At 39.1% G+C, this 19,472-nt stretch overlaps 1 protein-coding gene across 1 annotated transcript in view; it reads right to left on the minus strand.

The window, feature by feature from the left end:
• Positions 1 to 19,472, minus strand: part of LOC131150353 (eIF-2-alpha kinase GCN2) — a 151,965-nt gene that overhangs the window by 79,763 nt on the left and 52,730 nt on the right. Inside the window, exons 12-13 of the mRNA XM_058101030.1 lie at positions 6,082 to 6,136; positions 5,499 to 5,668 (exon numbers count right to left, since the gene is read on the minus strand). Coding sequence (XP_057957013.1) covers positions 5,499 to 5,668; positions 6,082 to 6,136 — 225 coding nt within the window. The remainder of the gene's footprint in view (positions 1 to 5,498; positions 5,669 to 6,081; positions 6,137 to 19,472) is intronic.

Genomic DNA, 19,472 nt, shown 5'->3' on the forward strand with positions numbered 1-19,472 from the left:
GGAACCTCATGGCCCAGGGGCGCCCTCAATATTATTATTGTGTTAGTACGTTAACTAGTGACAGTTAGTAAGGGTACTATGGTCATTAGAATGCATTTGATTTGTACTATAAATAGAGGAAGAGACCTATCTTTAACATGGTATCAGAGCATGATCCAACCTAAACCATATCACATTCATCCGTAAACATAAAACAACTTCCCGTTGCTGCCCTTCTCAGATCCACATCCACTCTTCATTATTTCACAAAATCAACCATATAGCCAAAAACAGAACTCTCTGAATCCTAACCCTACCAACCCATCACCAGAAAGTGCCCCACACACAGCCACGCGCCAACAGATTGTTGGCAGTCCCCACCCCATGCGCCAGACCATGAGAGAGATTCCAGCCACCTTTTTTGGATTTTTTCCTCCAGCATTATGATTCCTCCCCTTGACCATATTAGCAAGCTGTGGGCATGTTTTTTGCTCACAAATCTCACCTTTTTCAACCATGCACTCGTGGTAATCCATTAATTGTTGTTCGGTATTTGTAAAGGCTCTTTTGTGAGTTCTTGGAGCAGTGGCAGTGTGCATAAGTTGAGTTGTCAGGCTGTGACAGTGCTATATCAGTTGGTAAGTGGTTCACCTCGTCCGTGCTTGTTTCAGTGCTTCACATTGTTTGTGGTTGTCCTTATTTGTTTTGACCATTCTCCTGTTTGACATTGGCGTGCTGGTTTATGAGTGCTGGGATGGAGTCTATGAATCCCAAAAACATGTTTTCTTCATTGCTGCTACAGATAACAACTCAATAGTTGGATGGAAAAAATTATGTTCAAGGTCTAAGGCTGTTTGGGTTTATTTAGCAAGACTAGGAAAATCTAACCACTTGCTTCAACTTGATCCTTTTGATGAGAAGAGAGAAGTGGAGTCAAAAAGATGCCTTGATTGCTTTCCCATTGTGGAATTCGATGGAGCCCCAGATTGCACGGATATGAATGCATCTAGATACGTGCAAAGAGATTTGGGATTATGCCAAGCTTCTCTACTCTAGTAACATTACACATATTAATGATTTATCCCAGGAGTACTTTCAGTTACAAAAATAAGACAGGAGCATTGCAGATTATTTTGGAGAAATGAAACGTATTCATGACGAGCATAACATCTTGCAACCTATAACCACCTGCGTTAGTTAGATGTAGAAGCAGAGGGAGCAGATGACAGTTCTTCTGGTTCTAGTGGGCTTAAGACCCAAGTTTGAGGTACTCCGGTCCAAGATACTTAGTAGTGCAAAGTTGCCATCATTTGCCGATGTTTATCTTTACATCCTTCGTACTTCCTTTGGCACACATTCTCCTGCTCTTGCATCTGGCTCTAAGAGGGCAGCCTTTGCCACATGGGGGGATTCTAGTTCTCTACCAAACAACCACAGAAGTTATTGACATTATTCGAGCGATCGTGGTGGTAAAGATGGACGAGGTAGAGGCACTCCTTGTGGATGAGGTAATCATACTATTAAGCAGTATTGGAGTCTCTACGGTAGACCTTCACGTGTTACAACTACAGCCACCACCGGCTCCACACCTTTAGAGCCAACTGGGGGGGGCAAGGTACTATATCTATGTCAAAGAAAAGAGTATTCCAAGTTCTAGCAGTATCAAGCGTCACAACAAGCTTCTCTTCCCATTGCATCTCTTGCCCAAACAAGTAATCCCACAGCATGCCTGTCATCTAGTATTTCTCTTGTTCTAGTCCTTGGGTTATAGACTCCACTACCTCTAATCATATCACAAATATACTAAATTTCTTCTCTACTCTTCAGCATCCTGCGAATTTACCTTGTGTTACTCTTGCTGATCGATCTGCCAATGTTGTCAAAGGAATTGGGACTATAAATCCCACTTCTTCTATTTCTCTACCTTCGATTTTGTATATTCCCAAGTTTCCTTTCAATCTTATATCCGTTAGCAAGATCACTAAATTCATAAATTGTTTAGTAACATTCTTCCCTAACTTTGTGGCTATTTAGAATTTGAGGATGAGGGCGTGAAGCTAGTCGTCTTTATCGCTTTGAGTCACTATATCCTTCTACCACTTGCATTGTTGCTACCACACCTATCCAAATTCATTGTTGCCATGGTCATCCTTCATCGGGAAAGTTGAAATGTCTAGTCCCAGATTTGAGTTCTGTGTCTAGTCTTGATTGTGTTACTGCTCTATCATTTGCTGCCTTTTGTAAATCTGTTCCAAAAGCCTTAGCCCACTCTAGGTGGAGGAATGTCATTGTTGAAGAGATGAATGCTTTATAGGACAATAGTACTTGGGACTTGGTATCTCTTCCTCCTAACAAGTTTGTGGTTGGTTGTCGCTAGTATACACAATGGAAAAGTGAAAGCCGACCCTAATGGTTTTGTGGCTCATCTGAAGGCACGTCTTGTTGCTAAGGGGTATACTCTAGCCAGGTGTATGGTTTGGATTATTCTGACATTTTTTATCTGGTTGCCAAACTTACATCAGTGTGTCTATTCATCTCCTTGGCTACAACTTGTCACTAGCCTCTACATCAGCTAGATGTAAAAATGTCCTTGCATGGTGATCTTAAGGAGGACGTCTATGTAGAGCTTGTTGCTTAGAGGGTGTCAGGCTTAGTGTGTAGGCTCAAGAAAACACTATATGGTTTAAAATAGTCTCTCACAGCATGGTTTGGTGAATTCAGTGTTGTAGTACTTCAGTTTGGTCTTCAACGATGTGCAGTGGATCACTTTGTGTTTTATCATCATATTTCATTGGATAGGATCTTTCTTGTTGTGTATGTGGATGATATTGTTATTGCAGGTGATGATGCTAAAGCTATTCAGAGTTTCAAACTTTTTCCATAGATTAAGTTTCTAACCAAAGATTTGCAACCATTGAAACATTTCTTGGGTATAGATCTAGTTCTCATATGGGAACTATTTTATCACAGAGGAAGTATGCTCTTGATCCGTTGGATGAACTGGATTATAAGGATCCAAACCGGATGATACACCCATGGATCCTAACAATAAGTTGGTGCCCTATATGGGTGATTTGTTGCCTAATTCTGGACAGTACTAAAGGCTTGTTGGAAAGTTGCATTATCGTAAAAACACTCAGCCGAACATATCTTCTGCAACAAGTATTGTGAGTCAATTCTAGATTCTCTGATGACAAGTCACTAGAATGCAGTAATTCATATCTTGAGATATCCCAAAGGTGCACCTAGGAGGCGTCTTTTATATCAAGATCAGGATCACACTTATATTCAAGGATATACAACTGCAGCTTGGGCTCTAAGTCACCTTTCGACCTAATATCCACAACCGAGTACTGTATCTTCGCTGGTGGTAATTTGGTTTCTTGGAAAAGAAACAAATTGTGGTAGCCAAGTCAAGTGTTGAACCAAAGTGTAGAGCTATGACTCACACTACTTGTGAACTTGTTTGGCTGAAGAACATATTGGAAGAATTGGGTTTTCCACATTCTCAGTCTATAGAGTTGATGTGTGATAATCAAGGTACATTTTACATTGCTTCCAACCTGGTCTTTCATAAGTGAATGAAACACATTGAAGTTGATTACCATTTTGTTGAGGAGACTCTTGTGCAGAAGCTCATTACTACAACTTATGTAAAGTATGATATGCAGCTTGCTGATTTGCTTACCAAAGCTTTGAGGATGCTTGTGTTAAATTTATTTGTAACAAGTTAGAAGCATATCATGTTTATGCTCCAGCTTGAGGGGGAGTGTTAAAGGTTATTTTAGTCTTCTAATATTATTATTAAGTGTGTTAGTATGTTAATTAGTAAGGGTTAGTAAGGGTATTACGGTAATAAGAATGTATTTGATTTGTATTTCAAATAGAAGGAGAGACTTATCTTCAAGTTAGGTCATTCATTTAATTAAAATCTAAACAGTAAGTAACAAAGTTATTTAAAGCAAAGGCCGCAAAGGGGAAGGGCAGGGGAATAGATGTCCAAGAAAAGAGACTAAATAAACATATTAGTTTGGAAGCAACAGCAACATGAATCCAAACCAAACTCAAAAGGGGTGTTTGACTGCCCTTCCGCTAGGAAACCACCAAACACCCACAAATACTCAAAAAAACAGAATCACAGAGCCCCAATATCTCGCGAAGAAGATGAGATCTCAAGCATGGGCCCTAACCAAGAAAATAACAATAGAAAACCATTCTCAATCAACAATGAGAATTCTAAGAGAGTAAAAACACCTCCACCACGACATTACCCAAACCCAATAGCTTCAAGGAATCAAATAAAACACCTCCACCATAATCACCAAAACAATGCCACTAAATGGAATTGGCTTCACTTACAAAAGGAATGAACACCCAAAGTCGAAGCCTTGCTCCCATATAAGAGGAGGTTCCCTCACATCCCGTCTCCTTCCCCCTTCCCTTACCAACCCCTCACCCCCCTCCCCAACCAATTCTTTTCCATAATGCATAGAAACAATCTTATTATATCAAATAGATCCATCAAAGAGTCAGAAAACATATAAACAATCTTCCTCAAAAATATAATAAGCAACGTGATGACAAAAAGGTAGTAATTACCCACGTTGTGCACATGATGTTAAGTGAGAAGCATGTGTGATCAAGATTCCCAACCTCTGGTTCTATTGATTCATGTATGAGTTATGAGAGGAATGTGAGGATCTAAGGAAAACTGCACCTTTTTGTTTTAAAAGAGCTTATGATCTAGGAGGGATAAAATAAAAGAGGAGGACAAGGTAGAAAAGGAAAAAAGGGAAGAGAGAGAGAGAGAGAGAGAGAGAGAGAGAGAGAGAGAGAGAGAGGGGGGGGGGGAGGAGGAGGAGGAGGAGGAAGAAGAAGAAGAAGAAAGAGCACAATAACAACCTAAATTTATCTTAATTTCTTATAAAATAATAAATTTATTAAAGATACAAGACATGTGCAACACAGGGACAGTCATCCAACTAGAAAAGAGAACAAGGGAAATAAAAATTAAAAGAAGAAAATAACATTAGCCTAACAAAGTTTTCTAATCACAATAAAAATGGCACAGCAAACTCCCCAAAAAAACAAGCATAACCCCACATTAAGGAAAAAAAAGTAATTTTCTCATAGTGCAAACAGACAATGCCCCCTAAAACAAATTATTTTTAAACTGTTTTCCAACCTTCCTATAGGAACTTTCAAAAATCAGAAAAACAAAAGTGACGTTTTTGTAATTCATCTGAAAAACTCAAACTACAAAAATGAAAACACTTTGGCACAAGAGAATGGCTCCTTAAATGTTTTGGTGTCAACAACCTGCTCAGACCAAAAAGAAGGTAAAGATGATAAATCAAACAAAAGATTGTCTTGAGAGCTTTTCTTGATGTTCTAAGACAGTAAAAACTAAAACTAAACAACATCAGATAAAGATGTGGATCACTAGCACAACCCAAAAACCTACAAATGTTTAAATTGTGATTCTACAAGAAATTTACAGCAGGAAATTAATGATTTACCTAGGGCAGTATTCCATTTGAATATACAGATATGTTGACTCAATCTTATTCTCAGGCCCAATTACTTCTGGGAAGCTTGCATCCTTGTAGCTGTAAGTGGAGCTTGCTGGAGTTATTGAGCCCAACATGGCATCACCATCAGAACCAGCAATTCCTGTTTCAAACCATGCCTGGATTTTTTTTCAAATATTACAACCATCAAATTAGCCCTGGGTCATGAGCAATTAGGTTACTTGGAGTTCTGCACAAGACTTTTATATTTAAAAAAAAATTATTGAGGGAAGAGAGAGTAGAAAAGAGGACAAAGAGTCCCCAATGCCATCCTTTGCATGATATTAAAGTTAGATTCAACAATACACAATCAGTATGTCAAGTTATTAGAATCCATCATCCTTTCCATTTAGGAGATCTAGTGTATACTTCACGGTAATGGGAATGAACATCAAAGCCAATCAAGTTGCCTCCATACCCATGCCATAAATCAGTATAATGAAGGAAAGTAAAACCTAGCCAACGGCCAGAGACAAAATAATCAGCAAAACAAGAAAATAGAAAAAAAAATAAAAAATAAGAAAGCTCTTGCCTGATAGTAACGGACAACATGTTGATGCTGCAAACGAGAAAGTGTTGCTACCTCCCTAAGAACCTCATCATGGATATGCAAACCAATTAAAATAATATATTGGAGTTGAGAGAAGACATATGTTGCAGGCAAATAACTATTGCTAAACAATATTAACAAGCAAAACTAGGTATGACACAAATTTTTCTTCCCAGATATGGGCATTTCATTAAGTACATAAATTATATTGACAATCACGACTGCAAGCAGATGGATGGTCCAATGCAGAGGCAAAAAAGATGAAGAAATAAAATAATAAAGTTACTTTAAAAATTCCTACTACTGAGCTGAATCACAATTACTAAATGTTGAACAAGCACAACATAATTGGATACATGATTGGCATAAAGGAAGTAAATTAAAAATGAACAAAGATGCACGGACCATATCCTCGAAAATCATCAGGGTAATACTAAGAAAAGAAGAAAAAGAAAAAAGAACAATAGCAAGGGGACAAAGGTTAAAACAGAGGGAACTATGCCAAATACGAAGGTTGCATGGACACTTCGTATGAATGATATGCAAATCAAATTTTGTAGAAACCCGGAAAAATATAACAATATAAATAATTGAAAAAGGAGGAAACTCAGTTTGGTGAAGACTAAACCGTCGACAGTTTGGTGAGGGGCGTAGAAAACCATCGACGGTTTTCTTTTTACTGCAGGCCGGTTACAGGTAAAACAGTAAAAAGGGACGAGTTAAAACCCAAACCGTTGATGGTTTTGTGAGAGGTGCAGAAAACTGTCAATGGTTTTCCCTGCAATGAGAATGATAATAAGATCCCGCGAGATTCATTTTTCATAGAACAAAAATTTCCTTCCCTCTCTCACTCAAACCCTACGGCTCTCTCTCCCTTCTCTCTTCGATTCCTGTTTCGTTATAGCCCAGATTGACGATCAGGAACCACCACGAGGTTCGTGGGAAGATTCTCTCCAACTTAAGAGGAACAAATTTTCAATTTGGAGTTCCAGGGAACCACTCCAAAACTAAGGTAAGGGTGTTAAATATTAGTTTTAATGGTTAAATTGGGGTATTTGGGGCCTGAGGAATATTGAATAATAATATTCTGGAGGTCGAGTTGATTGATCTGAGGTTAATGCAATTTTAGACTTTTGAGCTGTAAACGCCGAGGAGCGTAAATTTAGGGTGTTGGTGGACCTCTCAGTAAGCCAAGTAAGGGGAATAAATTATAACAGGTATTTTGAGAATTATCGGTTAAATTAATATGTGAAATTGTGAGTATGGTATTTTTCTTGGAACTATTATATTATGAATATCAGATAAAATCTGTGTGGCATATGATTTGTTCTAGAAATGTGTTTGAAATTGAGTGTGTATTTTGCACTGAGAATAATAAGCCTATGATATATATATATATATTGAAAGGCTTTATGCAGAATGGAACTAAAGGAAACCAGTTATATTTTATATACTAAACTGGGATAATATGTGAATGGTTTTATTGAGAAACATTGAAAAGTGATATATACTGAAGAGTATCTTCTAAGAAATGATGAAATATGAAATATGGAAATGCTTTACTGAGAAATAATGAATAACGAGAAATGATATATATATATATATATATATATATATCTGTGTGTGTCTGAGTGTGTGCGTGTGTGTGTGTGTGCGCGTTATTATGAGATGAGATGTGTATTGAAATGATGAAAATATCATTGATATGACGAGATGAATTGCGAATGCTGAAAATGGAAATATTAAAATGTGAATTCTGCAATGTAAATCTTGAAATGTGAATATTGAGATAGGAATACTAAATTGTAAAAACTGAGATGAGAATACTGAAATGTGAGTATAAGAATGTGAATATTGCAATGTGAATACTGCAATGAAAATATGGAAATGTGAATACTGAAATGCGAATATGAGAATGTGAATACTGCAATTGTGAATACTGGAATGTGAATGTGAAACGTGAATGATGAAATGTGGAGAATATTTTTAGGATAGTATAACCTCGACCATGGGGTGAAACATGGCATGGTAAATATTCTCAGGGCAGTATAACCTCAACCATGGGGTGAAGCATGGTGTGTAGAATATTTTCAAGGGAGTATAACCTCGACCATGGGGTGAAGCATGGCGTGGAGAATAATTTTAGGGCAAGATAACCTCGACCATGGGGAGAAGCATGGCGTAGAGAATATTTTCAGGGCAGTATAACCTCGACCATGGGGAGAAGCATGGCATAGAGAATATTTTCAAGGGAGTATAACCTCGACCATGGGGTAAAGCATGGTGTGGAAATAATCTTCAGAGTGGCATAACCTCGACCATGGGGTGAAGCATGGCGTAGAAAGAATATTCTCAGGGCAGTGTGCTAAATGATGAAATGAAACTGAAAGTAAAAAGAAAGTGCGTGAGTTTAATAACATAGATAAATAAGGAGAAGTAAAACTCTCCGCTTAAGGGCTTACTGAGTAAGATGAGTGCCTTGATAAGTATCAGTTGTGATCGTACCTGAGTTAATCGGGTAGGGTTACAAACAATATCAGAGTAGAGGGGAACTACATGCATGGGCGTGTAATTTCCCCTGTCCTCAAGAACTTTCGCTGATAAATTTGGGTTACATGTGTATGAGATGAAAGATGGGATTAAAGCTTATAAAAGTTTGTGTTTTATATCTATATGATTATGAGAATGACTGGTGTATTTTCTCATATGGTACTATCAATGAAATGTATATGTTTATAATGATATAATGAAATTCATATTGTCACACACTGTAAATAATTTATTCCATCTTACTGAGATGTGTGTCACCAAAATATCTAAATATTTCAAGAAACCGTGATAGGCGTGAAGATAGAGCTCCGAGATAGAGGGAAGTTGTTACCCTGATTAGACAGGGTGAGTGTTTTGAGCTAGGGATGAAGGATTCCCCTAGAGTTTTGTTTGTTTTTTGGAATGTGTTGGATGTGTAAATTTATGGATGTATAGTACTCTGATTATTTGTATTCTGGATGATTTGTATATATTGACTTCCGCTGATAGGGTTCTTATGTAAGTTGACTGATTACCTGGTATCCCACTTCTGGTCGGGTGGGGTTATATTTAAATGGTATCAAGGATTTTGATGTGTCCGATGTATGATTTGAATATTATTGATTTATGATGTTTGATATTTATTTATGATTTATTGGGAAAAAAAATGGTATGAAAATCGGGGCATCACAGTTTGGTATCAGAGCCTAGGTTGCTAGGTTCTGCAGACTTTAGTAAACAGTGGAATACAATACCAAAGTATAGGAATGGATTTTGAGAAAAATTAGGATGTGTAGGTTGACGTGTGAGTCAGATATTGTTAGAGGATGAGATTGGAATTTAGGGTTCTATCTTGCGACCTGGAACCAAGAGTTCCGTGATTGTTTTTGTGATTTTCCTGAGGTGACGATTTCAGGAAAACCATAGATATTATCGCCAGTTCTTGTTCTGAGTAGTAGGACTGGATCTTAAACTAGGATTGTGGATATTGGAAATGGATGATTGTAGAGGAATATTTTATGAGGTTAGTTTGTTGAGTGTGCTAGTGATGTTGAGACGATAAAATTCTAAGACAGTTTTATACCATTTTCAGGATGGACCCAAGGAGTAGCAGTGCACAGGCTAGAAGTGACGATGCAGGGCATTCCGGTATGGGTGGAGAAGACCCTGATGCAGTACTACGTAGCGTCACCCAGCAAGTGAAGGTAGAGATGGCTAGCAATTCAAGGGAGTGGAACTGCACAATTAAGCAATTCACATGGATAAGACCCCCATCGTTCTTTGGAGGAGCTGACCCACTCATAGTTGAGAATTGGGTCCAGGATATAGAGGACATGCTGGCAGTTCTCCCATGTATAGATGAGCAGAAGGTATTGTTTGCGACATTTAAATTGACTGGGAAAGCTAAACCGGTGGAGATCAATGAGACTACTAGAGGAGCGGAGACCTGAGGCTATAACGGTGACGTGGAGCAACTTCAGAGAGATCTTTTTCGAGATATACTTCCCCGCTACTGTTAGAAGTGTGAAGGCAGCAGAGTTCTTGAACTTGACGCATGGGCCGATGATGGTACAGCAGTATCCAGCTAGATTTCTTGAACTATCCTGATTTGCCCCATATTTGGTGCCGGATGAGGAGAGGAAGACGAGAAAGTTCGAGGAGGGCCTGAGACAAAGCTTGTTTGAGCAAGTCATAGGCTTCCGGGCCCAAACCTTTGCAAAGGTAGTGGATAGAGTTGTAGTGATTGAGGGTTGCCTTCAGAGAGACACTGTAGTACTGAGCCAGGGAAAGAAGCCCGTGCCTCTAGATTTTCAGGCAGAGTCCATCCGAGGGCCTTGGAGGAAACAGGATTACAGAGGAGGACGGAGACAGTGGGGGGGGGGGGGGGAGATCGAGCAATACAGTCAGACAGATGCCCCCTCTATGTCCCACATGCTAAAGGAGACACCCGGGGGAGTGTCAACTCAGGGAGATTGTTTGTTACCAATGCCATCAGCTTAGGCATATGGTGAAAGACTGCCAAGCACGGCCAGCTATCGCTCCTGTTCCTGGACCATACCGAGAAGGTCGCCAAGCACCCCAAGGCTGACAGCAGAGGAATACCACCCCGGCACAAGTTCATGCGTTGACACCGAGGGATGCTGAGGCAGCAGAAGATGTGGTGACAGGCACTGTTTCAATATTGTCATATACAGCTACTGCCTTATTTGATTCAGTGGCAACTCATTCTTTTATCGCCCGAGAATTTATTAAATTTTGTGGGTTAAAAACCCAACAGTTAAATGTCAATTTGTCAGTGGCTACGCCGACAGGGGCTGTAGGGATATGTAAAAAGGTACTTAAGAACTATCCAATCTGTAATCAGGGGAGATGTCTACCAGCTAATTTGGTGGTTTTAGAGATGCATGGGTTCGAGGTGATTCTGGGGATGGACTGGCTAACTGCCCACTATGCCGGTATTGACTGCCATTTGAGAAAGGTAGTGTTCAGACCTCCAGGAGGACAGGAGTACAGATTTTGTGGGGTCATGTGTGCGTACCCCACCACAGTTGTTATCCGCCATTTAGGCAAGGCGGTCGTTGCTAAAGGGTTGTCAGGGATTTGTAGCTTGTGTGAAAGAGGTGTTCGAAGGGGAGTTGAGGGTAAGAGGATATCCCAGTAGTGAGAGATTTTCCTGATGTTTTTCCCAAGGAGTTGTCAGGACTACCTCCTGATCGTGAGTTCCGGGGATAGCACCGATTTCGAAAGCGTCGTATAGAATGGCACCGGTAGAATTGAAAGAATTAAAAGAACAGTTGTAGGAACTATTAGATAAGGGGTTTATTTGGCACAGCGTGTCGCCCTGGGGAGCGCCGGTATTGTTTGTGAAAAAGAAAGATCGATGAGAATGTGCATCGACTACGGAGAAATTATTAAATTGATCATCAAGAATAAGTACCTGCTTCCCCGCATTGATGATTTATTTGACCAGCTACAGGGGACACAAATTTTCTCGAAGATAGATCTACGTTCTGAGTATCATCAGGTAAAATTTAGAGCAGAGGATATTATAAAGACGGCATTCAGGACTCAGTATGGCCACTGTGAATTATTGGTTATGCCGTTTGGACTGACAAATGCTCCTGCAGTGTTTATGGATCTGATGAACAGAGTCTTTCACCAATATTTAGATCAGTTTGTAGTGGTATTTATCGACGACATCCTGGTGTATTCAAATAGCCTAGAAGAGCACGAGGAACGTCTGAGGATAATACTTTAGTTGTTGAAAGAAAGAAGACTGTATGCAAAACTCAAGAAATGCGAATTTTGACTGGAGCAAGTTACGTTCCTTGGACACGTGGTATCCAGGGGTGGTATTTCAGTAGATCCGAGCAAGATTGAGGCAGTAGTGGATTGGGTGCAACCGAAGAATGTGCAAGAAATCAGAAATTTCCTAGGATTGACTGGGTACTACCACAGGTTTGTCGGGTCCTTTGACGAGATAGACCAGGAAAGGTGTGAAATTTGAGTGGACCGACAAATGTGAACAGAGCTTTCGGGAGTTGAAGCAACAACTCATCGCTACACCTGTGTTGACGATTCCTTCAAGGGAAGAGGGTTTCGTGATTTACAATGATGCGTCACATAAGGGACTCGACTGTGTTTTGATGCAGCAGGGGAGAGTTATAGCATATGCCTCACGACAGTTGAAAGAATATGAGAAGAACTACCCTACCCATGATCTAGAGTTAGTCGTGGTGGTTTATGCGCTGAAAAATTGGAGACATTATCTCTATAGGGGTAGGTGTGAGATTTTCACTGATGACAAGAGCCTGAAATGCTTCTTCACACAAAAAAATTTAAACATGAGGCAAAGGAGATGGCTGGAGCTCATAAAAGATTACGACTACACCATCAGTTACCACCATGGAAAAGCAAATGTGGTGGCTGATGCTTTGAGCCGGGAGCATCTGTATCTGCAGGGGTGATACAACATTTGATCCAGATGGATTTAGAAAGGCTCGGTGTGGAACTCGTAGAGGGCGACCATCAGGCATTTATTGTCAATTTGGTATTGCAGCCGACCCTACAGGAAAGAATTAAAGTGGCTCGGAGGAGTGATGCAAATTTGGTAGAGCTTATAGAGAAAGTACAAGATGGTTAAGAGGCAGATTTCAGTATCTCAGATGATGGAGCCTTCAGGTTTCGTACCAGACTGCGTACTTGCGGACCCTGAGATTAAGAAAGTGATTCTGAAGGAAGCACATTGATCCCTGTATACAATACATCTTGGTAGCACTAAAATGAATAGGGATCTTCGGAACTCTTTTTGGTGGAGCAGTTTGAAAAGAGAGATTGCCGAGTTTGTAGAGTAGTGTTTGACATGCCAACAGATGAAAGCTAAGCATCAAAGACATAGTAGTTAAAAGGCGCAAGGCACAATGAAGTGAAGAGGCTTGCGCCTCATATCAAGTGAGGCGAGGCGACCTGCAAGAGGCAACGCTAGGCGAGACGAGGTGCAGTGGGGCGCCAGGCGCAGTGAGGCACACCTTATGAATTTTTAGCCATTTAAAGGAGACAAATAGCCCAAGCCAGGCCCATAGCCCTCATTCGACTCGAACGAACAGAGCCCTAGCCCCTTTCGGCCCTTCAAAGCCCTTCGTGAGTTCGTTTGCGAGCCTTCGAACTAGCAGGAAGCCTTTGCGACTTCGTCTTCGAGCTTCGAACCAGGATCGTGAGTTCATCTTCAACATTTTGAAGAAGCACGACCCTTCGCGACTTCATTTCGAACCAACCGGGGGCCTCGCAAGTTCGTCTGCCTCCCTTTGAAGCAGCAGTGAGTTCGTCTGCCTGCCTTCGAACATGACGTAAGTTTGTCACATCGTCTTCGACATTTCGAACCAGCAGCGAGCTCGTCTTTGAGCCTTCAAACCTTTGTAAGTCTTCTTCTTCTTCTTCTTCTTCTTCTTCTTCTTCTACTGCTGCCTGCTGCTTCTTCTTCTTCTTCCTGCTGCCTGCTTGCTGCATGCTGCTGACTGCTGCTTACTGCTTCTCTTTTTCTTCTTCTTCTTCTTTATATGTAAGCTTATAAATTAAATATTTAGTTTAATTAATGTAAGCTTATAAATTATAACTAATGCATAATATTTATTCTTTTTACTGAAATTTAGCTACTGTTTTTTAATTTGTAATATTTAGTTTAATTAATATAAGTTCACAAATAGTAACTAATACATAATATTTATTCTTTTTATTGAAATTTAGCTACTATTTTTTAATTTGTTTGGAAATGCATTATATAAGTCTTAAATTTTAAATGGGTTATTGCCTGGATTAGGCTATTAGCTACTAATACAAAATGAGTTATTGCCTAATTTGCCTGAAATATATGATGCATTGTTTTTTCAGTTAGGATACAGGATACCAAGCCTAAAATCTTAAATGGATTCTAGTTTTGGATGTGAGGCCTCAGCAAAGAAAGATCCCGCATGGAAGTATGCACATTTGGAGGATCAGAAAAATAGAAATAATTTGACTTGCAATTTTTGTGGTAAAGTCACAAAGGGAGGAATATTTCGGGAAAAACAACACATTGTCGGAGGATTTCGAAATGTGAAGAATGCTCTAAGTGCCCTGCTCATGTACGTGAGGAGATTAAAGAGTATATGTTGAAGAAAGATATGGAAAAGGAGGAAAATGAACTAGTGCCCAGCTTTGATGATATAGATCATTATGGTGAAGATGAAGAAGATGAAGTTCAAGAAATTGACACTCGTGGCAAGAAAGTGCTTAGTGGTGATGAAAGTAAAAGATCATACCAATCCAACTTGAAGAAACCAAAACAGAAGGAGCCTATAGACTTGTTTTTCACTCCCGATCCAAAGAAATCGGTTCAAGCTAGGAAAAAAGGGAAGATGAAGCAAACATCAATAAATGAGGCGTGCAAGAAAGAACTAAGAAAAAAGGCAATGGGAGATTTTGCTAGGTGGATGTATGATGCTGGAATATTATTTAATGTTGTACGTCTGGGCAACTTTGCAGTGGCACTTGAATCGATTGGACAATATGGTCCAGAAATAAAGTCACTTAGCTATCATGAAGTGAGAGTTCCTCACCTAAAGGAGGAAGTTAGTCGAATGAAAGAGTTGTTGAAGGTTCATAAGGAGGAATAGACAAAATATGGCTGCTCAATTATGTCTGATGGTTGGAGAGATTCGGTTGCTAATAAGGACATAATAAACTTCTTAGTGAACTCTCCAAGGGGATCAGTATTCATCAAGTCTATGGATGATTCTAATCTTGTCAAGAATGCAAATAGAATGTACAAATTATTTGATGAGATGGTAGTAGAAATTGGAAAATCAAATGTGATTCAAGTAGTAACTAACAATGCGTCAAACTATGTTGCAACAAGTAAGAACTTATTTCTAAAACTACTTTCTATAGTGTATATATTGTTTATTTTAATATTTTAATGGCTTCATTCCTTGATTTTTGAACAGGGAGATTATTGGAAGCAAAAAGGCCACATTTATATTGGACACCGTGTGCCGCTCATTGCATTGATTTAATTTTGGAGGATATTGGGAAGATGCCTTCAATTCATGCAACTTTGAAACGGGCAATTTTTTTGAATGGTTATATCTATAACTGTGTTGGTGTGGTGAACTTGATGAGACAGTTCACTGGAGGAAAGGAATTACTAACACCTGCAGTTACAAGATTTGCAACTGCCTTCATCACCCTTCGTTCAATCCACCTTCAAAAGAATAACTTAAGGAAGATGTTTACTTCTGAAGATTGGAATACTACTAAATGGGCAAAGGAGGCAGCTGGCAAAAGAGCAGCTAGTATTGTTTTGATGCCTACTTTTTGGAGTAACATTGTCTATGCTCTTAAGTTAACAGGCCCACTTGTTCGTGTACTCCGTTTGGTTGATGGGGGAAAAAAACCTGCAGTGGGATACATTTATGAAGCAATGGATAGGGCTAAGGAAGCCATAGCGAAGGCTTTCGGTGAGAGAGAGGATAAATTCAAGGAGGCATTTGAAATTATTGATACGAGGTGGGAATGCCAACTCCATCAACAGTTGCATGCAGCTGCACACTACTTGAATTCGGAATTTTTCTATTCAAACCCCAATATTTTGCAAGATGAAGAAATTATGACAGGTTTGTACAAATGTATTGCAAGGTTATTGCCAACTAGTGATGCAAGATAAAGTTTCAAAATGAGTTGGAAAAATACAATGCCGCTAGTGGTGTCTTTGGAATTAGTTTGGCAGTGAGACAAAGACAAAAGCACCAAGTAAAGTGGCATTTGTACTACCTCTTTTTTTTTTTAAATTATTTTTTCTATTTACCTAGTAGGTATTCATTTAAAATTTATTTTATAACAACGCAATGGTGGATGGCATATGGATCAACAACTCCAAACTTGCAAAAGTTTGCTGTGAAAATTCTTAGCCTCACGTGTAGTGCTACCGGCTGCGAAAGAAATTGGAGCATATTCCAACATGTAAGTCATTAGTATATCGTGGATTAATTATTAAAGAACAAGAACTACTAGTCTACTGCTTTTTAGAATCCTTATTTACCACATTACTTTGAACTTTTTGCATCTTCATAGCAAATGGAGAAATAGGCTATCCCAGCAATGCTTGAATGATTGGGTATTTGTGAAATATAATCAAACTCTGAGGCGTCGATACGAAAAACGTAACACCATTGATCCCATCCTCCTAAAGGACATTGATGATAGTAATGAGTGGTTGATTGGTAGGATGGATGGCGATTCCAATGAGGATGATGAACTTGTGTTTGAAGATTATAATTTGACTTAGGATTCTGTTGCTAGAGCTGCTGGACTAAATAACCCCCCGCATCACACTAGATCAAGAATAAGTACAAATATGCCATCATCATCTAGAAAAAGAGGAAGAGCTTCATCTAGAAGTGCAACCAGTGCTAGGGATCGGACCACAATGTTGGAACTTGTAGATGAGGATGAAATCCAACTGGATAGTGCAGAGGAGACGGAAGACAAAAAAGATGTTAGAGAAAACAATTCTGATGATGAAGAGGAAGATGATGATATCTTCGCGGACTTAGTTGATGATGAGTGATGAGTGATGATTGAGGAGGATTTTTAGATTTTATACTTTGAAATCTTTTATTGTACTCTTTTCTTTTGATGTTGAACTATGTTGAATTGTTGACACTTTTAGGCTTTGTCTTGGAAATTTTATTAAATTTCCAATTTTTCTATTAAATGTTTTGGCAATTTAAATTCTAATATTACTAGATATTCATATGTTCATATATCAATTACCCCAAATAGACATTTTACACCATTTTAATAATTGTGCGCCTCACCTTCGTAAGGCGCGCGCCTCGACTTCAAAGACCCTTTGCACCATGGCTCGCCTCGCGCCTCTAGGTACTATGATCAGAGACCGGCGGGACCATTGCAGCCACTCTACATCACTGAGTGGAAATGGGAACATATAGCGATGGATTTTGTTATAAGATTACTGTCAACACTACACGGCCAGGACGCCATTTGGGTAGTTGTAGATCGACTGACAAAGACGGCTTATTTCCTGCCTGTCAGAGTTAATTACTCCTTAAACAAATTGGCAGAGTTGTATATACAAAAGATAGTTAGAATGCATGGCGTGCCAGTGTCCATAGTATCGGACTGAGACCCATGATTTACGTCTAAGTTTTGGAGGAATTTGCAGAAGGTCATATTTCTCAGTTATCGTTCAGCACAGCATATCATCCTAAGACAGATGGGCAAACAGAGAGGACGATACAAACAGTGGAGGATATGCTGCGGGCTTGTGTGTTGGACTTTAGAGGTGGTTGGATTAAGTTTTTGTCATTGATTGAATTTGCATATAATAACAGCTATCAGACTAGCATTGGGATGGCACCATTTGAGGCATTATATGACAGGAAGTGTCAATCCCCGTTATACTGGGATGACATTGGGGAATGACAGATTTTAGGGCCAGACCTGATACAGCAAATCATAATAAAGTTAGACTCATCAAAGACAGGATTAGAATAGCACAGAGTCGGCAGAACAGTTATGCAGATACTCGCCAACGGGAGTTGGAGTTTGACATAAGAGATCATGTGATTTGAAAGTGGCACCATTGAAAGGAGTTATGAGATTTGGAAGAAAGGGTAAATTAAGCCCTAGGAATATTGAACCATTCGAGAATCTTGAAAGAGTGGGTCCAGTTGCCTACAGGTTAACTTTACCACTAGTTTTGTCTAGAATTCACTGACGTATTTCATGTTTCCATGTTGAGGAAATACGTCTCAGATCCCTCCCAGGTGATTAGTTATGAGGCACTGGAGCTCGATGATACTTTATCTTATGAAGAAGTGCTAGTACAGATTTTGGTTGGAAAGAGCAGGAGCTACGCATGAAAAGCATTCCACTGATAAAAGTGTTATGGCGCAGTCATACAGTAAAAGAAGCTTCCTAGGAATTGGAGAAACAGATGCGCCAGAGATACCCACACCTGTTCAATGGGACTCAGGGTTGAAGGTATGTATTTTGATTTGTATAGTGTAGTGTAGGATAGGAAATGTTTTGATTTTGTTTATGAATGGTTTTGGGAAATTTTTATTTGGGTTAATGTAATCTCCCAGAACCGTATAAATGTAACCACGATATTCCTCTGCCATAAGTGAGGGTAATTAATAAAATTGAGATGTTTTCTATAAGGGTGAAAAGTGATGAATAGCAATTTCGATGATGAAATTTTGAGGAGAGAATGTAGAGACCCGAAAAAAATATAATAATATAAATAATTGAAAAAAGAAGAAATTCGGTTTGGTGAAGACCAAACCATCGACGGTTTGGTTAGGGGCGTAGAAAACCGTCGACGGCTTTCTTCTTACCGCGGGCTGGTTATAGGTAAAACAGTAAAAAGGGACAGGTTAAAACCCAAACTGTCGACAATTTTGTGAGAGGTGCAGAAAACTGTTGACGATTTTCTCTGTAGTGAGAATGATAAGAAGATCCTGCGAGCTTCATTTTTCATATACTCAAACCCTACAGCTCTCTCTCCCTTCCCTCTTCGATTCTGACTTCGTTATCGCCCAGATTGACAATCAGGAACCACCACGAGGTGCATGGGAATATTCTCTGCAACTTAGGCGGAACAGATTTTCAATTTGGGGTTCCGGAGCACCACTCCAAACCTGAGGTAAGGGTGCTAAATATTAGTTTTAATGGTTAAATTAGAGTATTTGGGGCCTAAGGAATATTAAATAATAATATTCTGGAGGTCAAGTTGATTGATCTGAAGTTAATGCAATTTCAGGCTTTTGAGCTGAGGAGCGTAAATTTAGGGTGTTAGTGGACCTCTTAGTAAGTCAGGTAAGGAGAATAAAATATAATAGGTATTTTCAGAATTATCGGTTGAAATAACATGTGAAATTGTGAGTATGGTATTTTGCTTGGAACTATTATATTATGAATATCAAATAAAATCTGTGTGGCATATGATTTGTTCTGGAAATGTGTTTGAAATTGAGTGTGTGTTTTGCATTGAGAATAATTAGCCTATGATATATATTTATTGAAAGGCTTTATGCAGAATGGAACTAAAGGAAACCAGTTATGTTTTATATACTAAACTGGGATAATATGTGAATGGTTTTATTGAGAATCATTGAAAAGTGATATGTACTGAAGAGTATCTTCTGAGAAATGATGAAATATGAAATATGGAAATGCTTTACTGAGAAATGTTGAATAACGTGAAATGAGATATATATATATATATATATATATATATTTCTCAATTGAAAAGTGATATGTACTGAAGAGTATCTTCTGAG

The sequence above is a fragment of the Malania oleifera genome, chromosome 3, assembly GCF_029873635.1.
Source record: "Malania oleifera isolate guangnan ecotype guangnan chromosome 3, ASM2987363v1, whole genome shotgun sequence".
NCBI classification, from domain to species: Eukaryota; Viridiplantae; Streptophyta; class Magnoliopsida; order Santalales; family Ximeniaceae; genus Malania; species Malania oleifera.